The sequence below is a fragment of the Oncorhynchus clarkii genome, chromosome 2 (genome assembly GCF_045791955.1).
Source record: "Oncorhynchus clarkii lewisi isolate Uvic-CL-2024 chromosome 2, UVic_Ocla_1.0, whole genome shotgun sequence".
Lineage (NCBI taxonomy): Eukaryota > Metazoa > Chordata > Actinopteri > Salmoniformes > Salmonidae > Oncorhynchus > Oncorhynchus clarkii.
The window spans coordinates 88,261,647-88,279,907 of record NC_092148.1 but is presented as its reverse complement, the minus strand read 5'-3'; the positions used below and the strand labels follow the sequence as shown (position 1 = coordinate 88,279,907).

General features: G+C 46.6%; 1 protein-coding gene across 1 annotated transcript in view; it reads right to left on the bottom strand.

Annotated features, from left to right (window-relative positions):
• The window catches only part of LOC139383127 (netrin-4-like), a 48,354-nt gene extending 39,368 nt beyond the window's left edge, over nt 1-8,986 (bottom strand). Inside the window, exons 1-3 of the mRNA XM_071127458.1 lie at nt 8,917-8,986; nt 8,081-8,540; nt 7,852-7,978 (exon numbers count right to left, since the gene is read on the bottom strand). Coding sequence (XP_070983559.1) covers nt 7,852-7,978; nt 8,081-8,540; nt 8,917-8,986 — 657 coding nt within the window. The remainder of the gene's footprint in view (nt 1-7,851; nt 7,979-8,080; nt 8,541-8,916) is intronic.
• Between the last annotated feature and the right edge of the window lie 9,275 nt (nt 8,987-18,261).

Here is an 18,261-nt window from a genome sequence, read left to right as displayed (position 1 = left end):
TCTCTCTCTACCACCTCTCTCTCTCTACCACCTCTCTCTCTACCACCTCTCTCTCTCTACCACCTCTCTCTCTCTACCACCTCTCTCTCTCTACCACCTCTCTCTCTCTACCACCTCTCTCCTCTCTCTCTCTACCACCTCTCTCTCTACCACCTCTCTCTCTACCACCTCTCTCTCTACCACCTCTCTCTCTACCACCTCTCTCTCTACCACCTCTCTCTCTCTACCACCTCTCTCTCTACCACCTCTCTCTCTCTACCACCTCTCTCTCTCTACCACCTCTCTCTCTACCACCTCTCTCTCTACCACCTCTCTCTCTACCACCTCTCTCTCTCTCTACCACCTCTCTCGCTCTCTACCACCTCTCTCGCTCTCTACCACCTCTCTCGCTCTCTACCACCTCTCTCGCTCTCTACCACCTCTCTCGCTCTCTACCACCTCTCTCGCTCTCTACCACCTCTCTCGCTCTCTACCACCTCTCTCGCTCTCTACCACCTCTCTCGCTCTCTACCACCTCTCTCGCTCTCTACCACCTCTCTCGCTCTCTACCACCTCTCTCGCTCGCTACCACCTCTCTCGCTCTCTACCACCTCTCTCGCTCTCTACCACCTCTCTCGCTCTCTACCACCTCTCTCGCTCTCTACCACCTCTCTCGCTCTCTACCACCTCTCTCTCTCTACCACCTCTCTCCGCTCTCTACCACCTCTCTCTCTCTACCACCTCTCTCCTCTCTCTACCACCTCTCTCTCTCTCTACCACCTCTCTCTCTCTACCACCTCTCTCTCTCTCTACCACCTCTCTCTCTCTACCACCTCTCTCTCTCTACCACCTCTCTCTCTCTACCACCTCTCTCTCTCTCTACCACCTCTCTCTCTCTCTACCACCTCTCTCTCTCTCTACCACCTCTCTCTCTCTACCACCTCTCTCTACCACCTCTCTCTCTCTACCACCTCTCTCTACCACCTCTCTCCTCTCTCTACCACCTCTCTCCTCTCTCTCTCTACCACCTCTCTCCTCTCTCTCTACCTCCTCTCTCTCTACCACCTCTCTCTCTCTCTACCACCTCTCTCTCTCTCTACCACCTCTCTCTCTCTACCACCTCTCTCTCTCTCTACCACCTCTCTCTCTCTCTACCACCTCTCTCTCTCTACCACCTCTCTCTCTACCACCTCTCTCTCTACCACCTCTCTCTCTACCACCTCTCTCTCTACCACCTCTCTCTCTACCACCTCTCTCCTCTCTCTCTACCACCTCTCTCCTCTCTCTACCACCTCTCTCTCTCTACCACCTCTCTCTCTCTACCACCTCTCTCCTCTCTCTTCCACCTCTCTCTCTCTACCACCTCTCTCTCTACCACCTCTCTCTCTACCACCTCTCTCTCTCTCACCCCTCTCTCTCTACCACCTCTCTCTCTCTCTACCACCTCTCTCTCTCTACCACCTCTCTCTCTCTACCACCTCTCTTTCTCTACCACCTCTCTCTCTCTCTCTACCCTCTCTCTCTCTCTCTACCACCTCTCTCTCTCTACCACCTCTCTCTCTACCCTCTCTCTCTCTCTACCCTCTCTCTCTCTACCACCTCTCTCTCTACCACCTCTCTCTCTACCACCTCTCTCTCTACCACCTCTCTCTCGCTCGCTCTCTACCACCTCTCTCTCTCGCTCTCTACCACCTCTCTCTCTCTCTCTACCACCTCTCTCTCTACCACCTCTCTCTCTACCACCTCTCTCTCTACCACCTCTCTCTCTACCACCTCTCTCTACCACCTCTCTCTACCACCTCTCTCTCTACCACCTCTCTCTCTACCACCTCTCTCTCTACCACCTCTCTCTCTACCACCTCTCTCTCTCTCTCTCTCGACCACCTCTCTCTCTACCACCTCTCTCTCTACCACCTCTCTCTCTCTCGCTCTCTACCACCTCTCTCTCTCTCGCTCTCTACCACCTCTCTCTCTCTCGCTCTCTACCACCTCTCTCTCTCTCGCTCTCTACCACCTCTCTCTCTCTACCACCTCTCTCTCTCTCTCTACCACCTCTCGCTCTCTCGCTCTCTACCACCTCTCTCTCTCTCTACCACCTCTCTCTCTCTACCACCTCTCTCTCGCTCTCTACCACCTCTCTCTCTCTCTCTCTCTACCACTTCTCTCTCTTTACCTTTCTTTCTCCCCTCTGTCTCTCCTCTCTCTACCACCTCTCTCTCTCGACAACCTCTCTCTCTACCACCTCTCTCTCTCTCTCTACCACCTCTCTCTCTCTACCACCTCTCTCTCTCGCTCTCTACCACCTCTCTCTCTCTACCACCTCTCTCTCTCTCTCGCTCTCTACCACCTCTCTCTCTCTCGCTCTCTACCACCTCTCTCTCTACCACCTCTCTCTCTACCACCTCTCTCTCTCTCGCTCTCTACCACCTCTCTCTCTTTACCTTTCTTTCTCCCCTCTGTCTCTCCTCTCTCTACCACCTCTCTCTCTCTACCACCTCTCTCTCTCTTTACCTTTCTTTCTCCTCTCTCTACCACCTCTCTCTCTACCACCTCTCTCTCTCTCTACCACCTCTCTCTCTCTCTACCACCTCTCTCTCTCTACCACCTCTCTCTCTCTACCACCTCTCTCTCTCTACCACCTCTCTCTCTCTACCACCTCTCTCTCTCTACCACCTCTCTCTCTCTACCACCTCTCTCTCTACCACCTCTCTCTCTCTACCACCTCTCTCTCTACCACCTCTCTCTCTACCACCTCTCTCTCTACCACCTCTCTCTCTACCACCTCTCTCTCTACCACCTCTCTCTCTACCACCTCTCTCTCTACCACCTCTCTCTCTACCACCTCTCTCTCTACCACCTCTCTCTCTACCACCTCTCTCTCTCTACCACCTCTCTCTCTCTACCACCTCTCTCTCTACCACCTCTCTCTCTACCACCTCTCGCTCTCTATCACCTCTCGCTCTCTACCACCTCTCGCTCTCTACCACCTCTCTCTCTCGCTCTCTACCACCTCTCTCTCTCTCTCTCTCTCTCTACCACCTCTCTCTCTACCACCTCTCTCTCTACCACCTCTCTCTCTACCACCTCTCTCTACCACCTCTCTCTCTCTCGCTCTCTACCACCTCTCTCTCTCTCGCTCTCTACCACCTCTCTCTACCACCTCTCTCTCTCTCGCTCTCTACCACCTCTCTCTCTACCACCTCTCTCTCTCTACCACCTCTCGCTCTCTACCACCTCTCTCTCTCTACCACCTCTCGCTCTCTACCACCTCTCTCTCTCTCGCTCTCTACCACCTCTCTCTCTCTTTACCTTTCTTTCTCCCCTCTGTCTCTCCTCTCTCTCTACCACCTCTCTCTCTACCACCTCTCTCTCTCTCTCTCTCTCTACCACCTCTCTCTCGCTCTCTACCACCTCTCTCTCGCTCTACCACTTCTCTCTCTTTACCTTTCTTTCTCCCCTCTGTCTCTCCTCTCTCTCTACCACCTCTCTCTCTCGACCACCTCTCTCTCTCTCTCTACCACCTCTCTCTCTCTCTCTCTCTCTACCACCTCTCTCTCTCTCTACCACCTCTCTCTCTCTCGCTCTCTACCACCTCTCTCTACCACCTCTCTCTCTCTCTCGCTCTCTACCACCTCTCTCTCTCTCTCTCTACCACCTCTCTCTCTCTACCACCTCTCTCTCTACCACCTCTCTCTCTACCACCTCTCTCTCTCTCGCTCTCTACCACCTCTCTCTCTTTACCTTTCTTTCTCCCCTCTGTCTCTCCTCTCTCTACCACCTCTCTCTCTACCACCTCTCTCTCTCTTTACCTTTCTTTCTCCCCTCTGTCTCTCCTCTCTCTCTACCACCTCTCTCTCTCTACCACCTCTCTCTCTCTACCACCTCTCTCTCTCTACCACCTCTCTCTCTCTACCACCTCTCTCTCTCTCTACCACCTCTCTCTCTCTCTACCACCTCTCTCTCTCTACCACCTCTCTCTCTCTACCACCTCTCTCTCTCTACCACCTCTCTCTCTCTACCACCTCTCTCTCTACCACCTCTCTCTCTACCACCTCTCTCTCTCTAACACCTCTCTCTCTCTACCACCTCTCTCTCTCTACCACCTCTCTCTCTACCACCTCTCGCTCTCTACCACCTCTCGCTCTCTACCACCTCTCGCTCTCTACCACCTCTCTCTCTCTCGCTCTCTACCACCTCTCTCTCTCTCGCTCTCTACCACCTCTCTCTCTCTCGCTCTCTACCACCTCTCTCTCTCTTTACCTTTCTTTCTCCCCTCTGTCTCTCCTCTCTCTACCACCTCTCTCTACCACCTCTCTCTCTCTTTACCTTTCTTTCTCCCCTCTGTCTCTCCACCACCTCTCTCTCTCTACCACCTCTCTCTCTCTTTACCTTTCTTTCTCCCCTCTGTCTCTCCTCTCTCTCTACCACCTCTCTCTCTCTACCACCTCTCTCTCTCTTTACCTTTCTTTCTCCCCTCTGTCTCTCCTCTCTCTCTACCACCTCTCTCTACCACCTCTCTCTCGCTCTACCACCTCTCTCTCGCTCTACCACCTCTCTCTCGCTCTACCACCTCTCTCTCTCTCTACCACCTCTCTCTCTCTACCACCTCTCTCTACCACCTCTCTCTCTACCACCTCTCTCTACCACCTCTCTCTCTCTACCACCTCTCTCTCTCTACCACCTCTCTCTCTCTACCACCTCTCTCTCTCTACCACCTCTCTCTCTCTACCACCTCTCTCTCTCTACCACCTCTCTCTCTCTACCACCTCTCTCTCTCTACCACCTCTCTCTCTCTACCACCTCTCTCTCTCTACCACCTCTCTCTCTCTACCACCTCTCTCTCTCTACCACCTCTCTCTCTACCACCTCTCTCTCTACCTCTCTCTCTCTCTCTCTCTACCACCTCTCTCTACCACCTCTCTCTCTCTACCACCTCTCTCTCTCTACCACCTCTCTCTCTCTACCACCTCTCTCTCTACCACCTCTCTCTCTACCACCTCTCTCTCTCTACCACCTCTCTCTCTCTACCACCTCTCTCTCTCTACCACCTCTCTCGCTCTACCACCTCTCTCGCTCTACCACCTCTCTCGCTCTCTTTACCTTTCTTTCTCCCCTCTGTCTCTCCTCTCTCTCTACCACCTCTCTCTCTCTACCACCGCTCTCTCTCTCTCTCTCTCTTTACCTTTCTTTCTCCCCTCTGTCTCTCCTCTCTCTCTACCACCTCTCTCTCTACCACCTCTCTCTCTCTTTACCTTTCTTTCTCCCCTCTCTCCTCTCTCTACCACCTCTCTCTCTACCACCTCTCTCTCTACCACCTCTCTCTCTCGCTCTCTACCACCTCTCTCTCTCTACCACCTCTCTCTCTCTTTACCTTTCTTTCTCCCCTCTGTCTCTCCTCTCTCTACCACCTCTCTCTACCACCTCTCTCTACCACCTCTCTCTCTACCACCTCTCTCTCTACCACCTCTCTCTCTACCACCTCTCTCTACCACCTCTCTCTCTCTACCACCTCTCTCTCTACCACCTCTCTCTCTCTTTACCTTTCTTTCTCCCCTCTCTCTCTCCCCCCTCTCTCTCTACCACCTCTCTCTCTCGCTCTCTACCACCTCTCTCGCTCTACCACCTCTCTCGCTCTACCACCTCTCTCGCTCTACCACCTCTCTCTACCACCTCTCTCTCTACCACCTCTCTCTCTACCACCTCTCTCTCTACCACCTCTCTCTCTCTACCACCTCTCTCTCTCTACCACCTCTCTCTACCACCTCTCGCTCTCTACCACCTCTCTCTCGCTCTCTACCACCTCTCTCTCCTCTCTACCACCTCTCTCTCCTCTCTCTACCACCTCTCTCTCTCTACCTTTCCTTCTCCCCTCTGTCTGTGCTCTGTCTCTCTCTCTACCACCTCTCTCTCCACCATCTCTCTCTCTCTCTCTTCACCATCTCTCTCTCATCATCTCATCATCTCATCTATTTGAGTCCCACAATCAGGCCAACATGATTTAGGGCTTCCAAACCCTTTTAAACATTGTGTGTTTGAGCTACAGACTTTTGTGCAATTAACGTACGCTGAGCTAGAGCGGTGTTTGTGAGACAAGGGCGGATCGTGAAAACGGTTCTTTCTCATAAAAAGTTATGTAAAGTCTGAATGGTTTGAGTTACAAACTATTATGACCCCACGAATGTGCACATGTAATCTGTTTTGCTCTATGACACTCACAGGCCCACATTAAATCCCAGGACATAGTGTCTATAATACTGTAAGGGGTTCTTCAACAGAACATCATAGTAAATCCCAGGACATAGTGTCTATAATACTGTAAGGGGTTCTTCTACATAGACAATCATAGTAAATCCCAGGTCATAGTGTCTATAATACTGTAAGGGGTTCTTCTACCAGGACATAGTGTCTATAATACTGTAAGGGGTTCTTCTACATAGACCATAGGAAATCCCAGGACATAGTGTCTATAATACTGTAAGGGGTTCTTCTACATAGACGATCATAGTAAATCCCAGGTCATAGTGTCTATAATACTGTAAGGGGTTCTTCTACATAGACGATCATAGTAAATCCCAGGACATAGTGTCTATAATACTGTAATAAGGTCACATAGTTGCTGTCACAAACTCCAAACAGTTGTCACTGACTAGTTGTGTATTAATTAACACTGAGCAAACCATTTCTGTACTTACAGCGTTCTCATAAAAACATTTGTTATTAGGTTTTTCTTGGCAGACCTTATTCAATTATTGACATGTGTTAATAAAACTCATCAATACAACTGTTTATGTCAACATGTTTGTTTTGTGTTCTACTTGTATCCCTGGCTGCCCTGAAAATAAAATGGTAAAAAACTTCATTCTGAGGCTCAATATAACAGCTGGACATGCAGATACATTTAAGTAGTGAAAATTAAAAAGCAGATTATTTTGCTGCGAGTCCCTAGGACTGATGAGGAATGAAAATCACGATGCTCATGAATAAACCAACAAGGCCTGTTGCTCTCTGGCTCAAACTTTCCTCTGTCCGATGATACGGCACGTCTAAAAAAAATAAAGACCTCAGGGCGCCTCATCAGAGGAATAAGGTGAACATTGATATTCTATTGATGCATGGATGTCATCATGGGCTTTGTGGAGCTGAGAAATGCGATCTGAAAAACCTCCGTTTAGATCTGTTTACTTTAAACACACAGCTTAGTCTGTTTGTTCAACGCTTGTCCCACACCCACACACACACCCACACACACACAAGCAATGATGTGTTTGAGCACCACAGCAAACAATTAGATAGCACAGATGTTATGAATTAACGCTGTGAAGCATTGCAATTGTTTAACAGGTTGTTTCGAACGGGTCACTTTGAAATCTGTCACAGCTCTGTTCTATTCAACCCCCTGTGCCCTGTCCTCCATCTTCCCTGCAACCACAACATCCAGCTGGATGTTGCCTTCACCTGTGTCCTGTCCTCCATCTTCCCTGCAACCACAACATCCAGCTGGACGTTGCCTTCACCTGTGTCCTGTCCTCCATCTTCCCTGCAACCACAACGTCCAGCTGGACGTTGCCTTCACCTGTGTCCTGTCCTCCATCTTCCCTGCAACCACAACATCCAGCTGGATGTTGCCTTCACCTGTGTCCTGTCCTCCATCTTCCCTGCAACCACAACGTCCAGCTGGATGTTGCCTTCACCTGTGTCCAAAGGCTGTGTGTCTGGGCTCTCAACAATCTTAGTAGCCACAAGGAACTTAAGCTAAGCTTGAAAACAGGCGTTAGACAGTCAGAAGTGGTATAAGTCTCTGCCTTTATGTGTCAGCAGGCATGAAGAGGATAGGTAAGTGCAATCAGAGACCCCACAATACACAACTCTAACCTCTCCTCGGGTACATGGGAACGCTCCTGAGTATTTGGAGGTGCAGGCCGCCCCGCTCTCTCCTTTCTCCTTCACACGAGCCTCCTCTGCCAGGCCGAAGGTGTCCTCACAGTCCCTCGCAAAGTACCTGGGTATAAAACAATTACATCCATCAATACGATGTGTATTTGACCGCAGAGGTTAATACATCAATTAAAACAGTCATTTCCAAAGTGGTCCTCGATGGTACCTGAGGGTCTTCCAGGTCCTCCCGTGGTCCTGAGAACGCTCCAGCAACATGGCGGCGGGCCGGGGGGAGCGGAACACCAGGATCAGATGCGTCAAGTAGAACTCTGTCTCCAGGTTTAGTTGGAGGGTTTCTGTCTCCACCCCCTCGGCAGACTGCCACCAGGTATCTGGGTATCGGAATGAGGAATCGGTCATGGCAGAGGCTAGGTGAGCCTGGTGGGGGAGAGCTGCGTTGCACTTGCTGCATTTGGGTGCTGCTGGACAGGAAGTGTCTCTGTGGAAGGAAGGGGTAGAGCTAAACATCTGCTGGTAGGAGCAGTAGGGCTCAGTGGAGTTGACTCCACACACTGACTGGGTGAGTAGTCCTCGGCCCAAGGCGAGGTTCCCCATGGGAGGGTTACAGGCCCGGCCAGCACAGCGGTTCTGGGTCTCTGAGACTGGACCTGAAGAGCTGGAAGGACCTGGGGGGGATAGAGAGAGAGAGAGAATATATTTTGGGGGGATAAATGTATTTGTATCTAACACAAAATTCACTGTTCCAATTTAAATTAATCTTCACAGATTACGATACCAGCCTGATTAGCCAAAACAATATCCAATATTACATTGACATTTTAAAATGATCTACTGTACAGACATTAAAGCGTTTTTTTTAGATGGGAAAGATGCACGATAGCCAACAAACATGTCAAAGCAACATACTCTACGCGATAATCAAATCATCCTCAATGCCTGCATCCGTACTTGGACAGACTCGCGCTAAAGTTTGCGAGTACCATCTCAATCCAAGCCCGCACAAGGATGAGAAAAAATAAACTTTACTATTCCTTTACTTACCAGCCAAAAGAAGCGGAGACGCACAAAGAGCAATCACGACAAGTAAAGTCCACCGTCTCATCTTGAACATCCTTGAAGACTGTTCTAGAACATACTGAGACAGTCAGGTAGCTGCTTCTTGTGTGAACAGTTGAGAGAGAACAGCGATGAAGGTCTGTTTTTATAGTGACAACATGTGAAGGCACGTTTCCTCAAGACGATTGACTTTAGCCAAGTGAGCTGTCTCCGAAGCGGCACGACGCCTCCAGCATTAACAAACTGAAGCGATAATTAGGCCTATTGAAGAATAAAACACTCACCGTCGATTGGATGTCGATCATAAACGATGTCTGCTACCTATCGAATATCATTCAGTTATAACGAAGTCATCACTGTGCATTAATCTAGGCTACAGGTGCGCGTCGCCGTCTTCAGGCTTGTTCAAGTGTCCAATATCGTTTGTAAAAGGTTGAGCATTCCTGAGTACTCAAATACATCATCAATGTTTGAAAAATTAAATATACATATGGAAAGGTTGAAAGCCTAGGCGTTTAATAGTCTTCCCCAACAACTGTATGGTTATTTCCCAAATGCTAACCTTATCCCCGCCCTCAGCCCTCTAAATATAGTTCAATCTCAAATGGCACCCTATTCTCTCTTGTCAAAAGTATAGCGCACTATAGGGAATAGGGTGCCATTTGGGAATTACCCTACTTAGACCCCTTGACTTGTTCCACATTTTGTTACGTTACAACCTTATTCTAAAATTGATTAAATTATTATTTTCCTTCATCAATCTAAACAAAATACCCCATAATGACAAATATATTTTTTTGCTAATTTATTTAAAATAAAATATTAAATATGACATATGCATTAGTATTCAGACCCTTTAATCAGTACTTTGTTGAAGCACCTTTGGCAGCAATTACAGTCTTGAGGTTTTTTTGGGTATGACGCTACGAGCTTGGCACACCTGTATTTGGGAAGTTTCTCCCAATATTCTCAGAAGATCCTCTCAAGCTCAGGTTGGATGGGGAGCGTCGCTGCACAGCTATTTTCAGGTCTCTCCAGAGATGTTCGATTGGGTTCAAGTCCGGGCTCTGGCTGAGCCACTCAAGGACATTCAGAGACTTGTCCCGAAGCCACTCCTGCGTTGTCTTGGCTGTGAGCTAGGGTCGTTGTCCTGTTGGAAGGTGAACCTTCGCCCCAGTCTGAGGTCCTGAGCACTCTGCAGCAGGTTTTCATCAAGGATCTCTCTGTACTTTGCTCCGTTCATCTTTGCCTCAATCCTGACTAGTCTCCCAGTCCCTGTCCCTCAAAAACATCCCCAAAGCATGATGCTGCCACCACCATGCTTCACCATAGGGATGGTGCCAGGTTTCCTCCAGGCGTGACACTTGGCATTCAGGCCAAAGAGTTCAATCTTGGTTTCATCAGACCAGAGAATCTTGTTCATCATGCTCTGAGAGTCTTTGGGTGCCTTTTGGCAAACTCCAAGCGGTCTGTCATGTGCCTTTTACTAAGTAGTGGCTTCCGTCTGTCCACTCTACCATAAAGGCCTGATTGGTGGAGTGCTGCAGAGATGGTTGTACTTCTGATAGTTTATCCCATCTCCACAGAGGAACTCTAGAGCTCTGTCAGAGTGACCAGCGGTCACCTCCTTGACCAAGGCCCATTTCCCCTGATTGCTCAGTTTGGCCGGGAGGCCAGCTCTAGGAAGAGTCTTGGTGGTTCCAAACTTCTTCAATTTAAGAATGACGGAGGCCACTGTGTTCTTGGGGACCTTCAATGCTGCAGACATTTTATGGTACCCTTCCCCAGATCTGTGCCTCGACACTATCCTGTCTCGGATCTCTATGGACAATTCCTTTTGACCTCATGGCTTGGTTTTTCCTCTGACATGCACTGTCAACTGTGTGACCTTATATAGACAGGTGTGTGCCTTTACAAAGCATGTCCAATCAATTGAATTGACCACAGGTGGACTCCAATCAAGTTGTTGAAACATCTCAAGGACGATCAATGGAAACAGGATGCAGCTGAGCTCAATTTCGAGTCTCATAGCAAAGGGTCTGAATACTTATGTAAATAAGGTATTTCAGTTTTTAATTTTGTATACATTTTCTGAAATTTGGAAAAACCTGTTTTTGCTTTGTCATTATGTGTAGATTGCTGAGGAAAAAGTTTTATTTAATTCATTTTAGAATATGTCTAATGATTTTTACCAAATAAATGCTCTTAGTTTGGGCTACCGAGTGGCGCAGTAGTCTAAGGCACTGCCTCACAGTGCTAGAGGTGTCACTACAGACACGGGTTCGATCTCAGGCTGTATCACAACCGGCCGATCCCTTCCCGCCAGGATCTCCTCCCATGTGTAGACTCCCTTGCCGTCCAGAACGTCCTCCCATGTCCAGGAGTCCACCTTACCATGCTGCTTGGTCCGTTGGTGTTGGGAAGTTCTGTCACGGCCGTTGTTGGTGGAAGAAGGTGAGGACCAAGGTGCAGCATGGTAAGCGTACATTTGAACTTTATTTAAAAATGACGCCGACAAAACTAATAACAAAAAAAACAACCGTGAAGCTTTGAGCTATGTGCCCTGAACAACTACAAAGTTAACTTCCCGCAAAACAGGTGGGGGAAAAGGGTACCTAAGTATGGTTCTCAATCAGAGACAACGATAGACAGCTGTCCCTGATTGAGAACCATACCAGGCCAAGACATAGACATACAAAACTTAGAAAAGGGGACATAAAATGCCCACCCTAGTCACACCCTGGCCTAACCAAAATAGAGAATAAAAAGCCTCTCTATGGCCAGGGCGTGACATCAAATCAAATCACATTTATTTATACAGCCCTTCGTACATCAGCGGATATCTCAAAGTGCTGTACAGAAACCTAGCCTAAAACCCCAAACAGCAAGCAATGCAGGTGTAGAAGCACGGTGGCTAGGAAAAACTCCCTAGAAAGGCCAAAACCTAGGAAGAAACCTAGAGAGGAACCAGGCTATGTGGGGTGGCCAGTCCTCTTCTGGCTGTGCCGGGTGGAGATTGTAACAGAACATGGCCAAGATGTTTAAATGTTCATAAATGACCAGCATGGTCAAATAATAATAATCACAGGCAGAACAGTTGAAACTGGAGCAGCAGCACGGCCAGGTGGACTGGGGACAGCAAGGAGTCATCGTGTCAGGTAGTCCTGAGGCATGGTCCTAGGGCTCAGGTCCTCCGAGAGAGAGAAAGAAAGAGAGAATTAGAGAGCATACGTAAATTCACACCGGATAGGACAGGAGAAGTACTCCAGATATAACAAACTGACCCTAGCCCCCCGACACATAAACTACTGCAGCATAAATACTGGAGGCTGAGACAGGAGGGGTCAGTGAAGACTCATGTTAAAAGAAACCACCAGCTTTCATATGTTCTCATGTTCTGAGCAAGGAACTTAAACGTTAGCTTTCTTACATGTTCGGAAGTAGTACCACGTTCTTCATCTTCTACTGTTCTCGTTAACGAAAAAATCTACATGTATAAACGTATATACTTTTGTTTGTTTATTTTCGTTTCGGTAAAAAAGTATTTTTCAAAATATCCATATTAAACAGGTTTACCTCTCCATGTGCACTTTTGCACTTTTACTTTCTTCTCCAACACTTTGTTTTTGTATTATTTAAACCAAATTGAACATGTTTCATTATTTATTTTAGGCTACATTTATTTTATTGATGTATTATATTAAGTTAAAATAAGTGTTCATTCAGTATTGTTGTAATTGTCATTATTACAAATACATTTTTAAAAATCGGCCGATTAATCGGTATCAGCTTTTTTTTTGGTCCTCCAATAATCGGTATCGGCGTTGAAGAATCATAATCGGTCGACCTCTAGAACATACCCAAACCAGAAGCCATGAATTACAGGCAACATCCGCATCGAGCTAAAGGATAGAGCTGCCGCTTTCAAGGAGCGGGACTCTAACCCGGAAGCTTATAGGAAATCCCGCTATGCCCTGCGACAAACCATCAAACAGGCAAAGCGTCAATACAGGCTTAAGATCGAATCGTACTACACCGGCTCTGACGCTGGTCAGTTGTGGCAGGGCTTGCAAATCATTATGGACTACAAAGGGAAGCACAGCTGAGAGCTGCCTAGTGACACGAGCCTACCAGACGAGCTAAACTACTTCTATGCTCGCTTCGAGGCAAATAACACTGAAACATGCATGAAAGCGCCAGCTGTTCTGGAAAACTGTGTGATCACGCTCGCCACAGCCGATGTGAGTAAGACCTTTAAACAGGTCAACATTCACAAGGCACAGGGCCAGACAGATTACCAGGACATGTACTGCAAGTACTGCAAGCATGCGCTGACCAACTGGCAAGTGGGCGGCAGGGTAGCCTAGTGGTTAGAGCATTGGACTCGTAACTTAAAGGTTGCAAGTTCGAATCCCCAAGCTGACAAGGTACAAATCTGTCGTTCTGCCCCTGAACAGGCAATTAACCCACTGTTCCTAGGCCGTCATTGAAAATAAGAATTTGTTCTTAACTGACTTGCCTGGTTAAATAAAGGTAAAAAATATATATATAGTTTTTTAAAGTGTCTTCACTGATATTTTCAACCTCTCCATGTCCAATACTGTAATACTAACATGTTTTAAGCAGACCACCATAGTGCCTGTGCCCAAGAACACTAAGGTAACCTGCCTAAACGACTACCGACCCGTAGCACTCACGTCTGTAAAGTGCTTTGAAAGGCTGATCATGGCTCACATCATCACCATTATCCCAGAATCCCTAGAACCATCCTATTTGCATACTGCCCCAACAGATCCACAGATGATGCAATCAGATAATGCAATCTCTATTGCACCCCACACAGCTGTTTCCCACCTGGAGAAAAGGAACACCTATGATAGAATGCTATTCATTGACTACTGCTCAGTGTTCAACACCATAGTACCCTCAAAGCTCATCAATAAGCTAAGGACCATGGGACTAAACATCTCCCTGTGCAACTGGATCCTGGACTTCCTGACGGGCCGCCCCACAGGTGGTAAGGGTAGGTAACAACACATCCGCCATGCTGATCCTCAACACAGGGGCCCCTCAGGGGTGCGTGCTCAGTCCCCTCCTGTACTCCCTGTTCACTCATGAGTGCACGACCAGGCATGACTTCAACACCATCATTGAGATTGCCGATGACACAACAGTGGTAGGCCTGATCACAGACAATGACGAGACAGCCTATATGGAGGAGGTCAGAGACCTGGTCATGTGGTGCAAGGATAACAGCCGCTCCTTCAACATGATCAAGACAAAGGAGATGATTGTAGACTACTGGAAAAATAGGATGGAACACGCTCCCATTCTCATCAACAAAAGGTTCTACAGCTGCATCAAGAGCATCCTGACTGGTTGCATCACTGCCTGGTATGGCAACTGCTCGGCCTCCGACCGCCAGGCACTACAGAGGGTAGTGCAAACGGCCCAGTACTGGGGCCAGGCGGTGATGGAGGAAGGCCCTAAAAATTGTCAAAGACTCCAGCCACCCTAGTCATAGACTGTTCTCTCTGCTACCACACGGCAAGCGGTACCGGAGCGCCAAGTCTAGGTCCAAGAGGCTTCTAAACAGCTTCTATCCCAAAAGACTCTTGAACACCTAATCAAATAGCTAGCCAAATTATTTTTGTTGCCCCTCCCCTCTTTTACACTGCTGATACTCTCTGTTGTTATTATCTATGTATAGTCACTTTAATAACTCTACCTTCATGTACATATTACCTCAACTAGAATTTGATTTGAAGTCTTTGTTTTAAAAAACAAGTTTTCAGTGGCTGTGGTCCAAACAGTTAAAAGACACACCCTCGTCCACTTACCCTCGCCTTATGTCCTTGGGGGAATCCCCGTCGCCATCTTGGAGGGTGGTCCAAATGATTAGCCAAGCAAGTGAAGTTTGCAACGTAAGCCCCTCAGCCCTGGTTTTTAGTCGGCTTTGCGAGTGTACAATTATGTTCTCTCCGGCCTGAAACTCCCCATTATTCAATTTGCGACGATTGCACATCCGCTAAGAGAAGTCAGCGAAAACTTTTAAACAACATCAATGGAGAAGTCAACATACAAGTTTAAGCAAAAACTAATGCAAATAAGTTAGAAATTTTGCTACTACGTAAAAAGTCAATATGTTTTGGTTTGGTTATCTGTTGGAAATTGTAGAAATAAACATTTCTTCAGAAGTTCCAGCTAGGCAAGCTAACGTTAGTTAGCTAATTCATTTGCTAGCTATCATACAGCAGGTGTATATTAATAATGATATATTTAATGTAAGTAGACATGCAATCATAATTAAACGGAGCGCATATAAAGCACCCACAAGCTACCGGTGGCTGAAAATACAATCATCGTGGGATGAACGAGTGATGAATTTCCGGCCAACGGTGGTACATTTAAAAATCGTTCCTTCCTCCCTCGACCCCTTGCCCTGCAAGTGTATACTCGTCAGACATCATGATACGTCATCAGAAGTGTTCACTTAATTTGAGGGCTGAGGGGATAGGGTGTGCCTTTTAAGTGTTTGGACCGCAGCCATTTAACTAACAGGCCAGCGTGTCTTTCAAGTGCATTCCTGTCACCGCTTATTACCAACTGTCACTCATTTAAAACACACACACACCACCTGCCAGTTGTCAGGTATACAACCCTGGACCTGGGGTCGTCTGACCCTTGACCCCAATAATCAGCCATTTGTGAGCCAGTTCTTTACCTCATGATGACATCACCAGAGAGCGTCAACAGAGAGAGGGGATGAAATAGAGAAAAATAGAGATTTCAGCAAGAGGTGATAGATACACTGTGTGTGTTTGCATAAATTAATCTGCACTGTTACGAATAAGCTACGACTTTGATGTATCATAACACATATAGATGATACTGTTGTACTGTTAGATTTCAGTGCAGCCTTTGATATTATTGACCATAACCTGTTGTTGAGAAAACCTTTGTGTTTTGGCTTTTCAACCTCTGCCATATTGTGGAGGGTTTTCTTAATGGAAGCTTCTCTAATGTCAAACATGTAAAGTGTGGTGTACTGCAGGGCAGCTCTCAAGGCCCTCTACTCTTGTGTGTCCATGTATGCTGATGATTCAACCATATACGCATTAGCAACCACAGCTAATGAAGTCACTGAAACCCTTAACAAAGAGTTGCAGTCTGTTTTGGAATGGATGGCCTGTAATAAACTGGTCCAGAACATCTCTAAAACAATGTACCCTTAATTTAACTGGATAAGTCAGTTAAGAACAAATTCTTATTTACAATGACGGCCTACACCGGCCAAACACAGACAACGCTTGGCCAATTGTGCGCCGCCCTACGGGACCCCCAATCACAGCCAGTTGTGATACAGCCTGGATTTGAACCAGGGTGTCTGTAATGACACCTCTAACACTGAGATGCAGTGCCTTAGACTGCTGCGTCACTCGAGAGCCCAAACTAAGAGCATTGTATTTGGTACAAATCATTCCCTAAATTCTAGACCTCTGCTCAATCTGGTAATGAATGAACGGTGTGGCTGTTGAACAAGTTGAGGAGACTAAATTACTTGGTGTTATCTTAGATTGTAAACTGTCATGGTCAAAACATATAGATTAAATGGTTGTAAAGTTGGGGAGAGATCTGTCCCTATTAAAGAGATGCTCTGCTTTTTTGACACCACACTCCACAAATCAAGTCCTACAGGCTCTAGTTTTATCTCATATAGCGCAAGTGAACAGCAAGCCTGGTTTAAAAAAAACTAATAAAGCAAAGCCTCACGGCACAACACCTCTCCCCCATGTGACCTACTTGTTGTGTGTATGTACTGACAGGTATGTGTAACTGATAGATGTACACAAACACTACATTTTAATGTTTTTAAATCTATGTAAGATTTAAGATTGTACATTATTTTGTCTGGAATTAATTTTTTGTAATGTGTTTGACCCCAGTAAGACTAGCTGTCGCCATTGATGTTCGCTAATGAGGATTCTAATAAATCAAAACAAATGAAATCAAAATTATGATGAGAGTGCCTGATAGGCTAAAATGAATAGGTGAGGGTTAGAGAGAGAAGGAGAAAGAAAGAGAAAGAAAGAGACAGAGAGAGAGAGAGAAAGAACGAGAGATAGAAAGAAAGGAAGGAGGGGTTACTGGGTGACAAGATGAACAGGTGAGGTTGTCTGAAAGGTCATGTCATGCTGTAAATACAGCACATTAGGAGTAGTCACTTCTCACTGTGAACATAACCTGTCACATTTCTTACTGAATCATTCTCTCTCTCTGTTTCTCTGTTCTCTCACTCTTGCCTGACTGTTTGTCATGTGTAGTTAGCACATACACCACCGTTCAAAAGTTTGTAGTCACTTAGAAATGTCCTTGTTTTTGAAAGAAAAGCAATTTTTTTTTGTCAATTAAAATAACATCGAATTGATCAGAAATACAGTGTAGACATTGTTAATGTTGTAAATGACTCAACGTCAACAGTGAAGAGGTGACTCTGGGATGCTGGCCTTCTAGGCAGAATTCCTCTGTCCAGTGTCTGTTCTTTTGCCCATCTTAATCTTTTATTTTTATTGGCCAGTCTGAGATATGGCTTTTTATTTGCAACTTTGCCTAGAAGGTCAGCATCCCGGAGTCGCCTCTTCACTGTTGACGTTGAGACTGGTGTTTTGCGGGTACTAATTAATGACGCTGCCAGTTGAGGACTTGTGAGGCGTCTGTTTCTCAAACTACGAGATCTTCAGTTTCTTGGAAATTTCTCGCATGGAATAGCCTTCATTTCTCAGAACAGGAATAGACTGACGAGTTTCAGAAGAAAGTGATTTGTTTCTGGCCATTTTGAGCCTGTAATCGAACCCACATGCTGATGCTCCAGATACTCAACTTGTCTAAAGAAGGCCAGTTTTATTGCTTCTTTAATCAGAACAACAGTTTTCAGCTGTGCTTACAGAATTGCAAAAGAGTTTTCTAATGATCAATTAGCCTTTTAAAATGATTAGCTAACACAACGTGCCATTGGAACACAGGAGTGATGGTTGCTGATAATGGGCCTCTGTATGCCTATGTAGATTTCCATTAAAAATCAGCCGTTTCCAGCTACAATAGTCATTTACAACATTAACAATGTCTACACTGTATTTCTGATTAATTTGATGTTATTTTAATGGACAAAAAATGTGTTTTTCTTTCAAAAACAAGGACATTTCTAAGTGACCTCAAACTTTTGAACAGTAGTGTTGTATGTTGTAGTGTGTGTGTGTCAGTGAATGATTCACTCTGTGAGCACGACCTGTCACTGTCACACTGAATCATTCTCTGCTTCTCTGTTTCCTC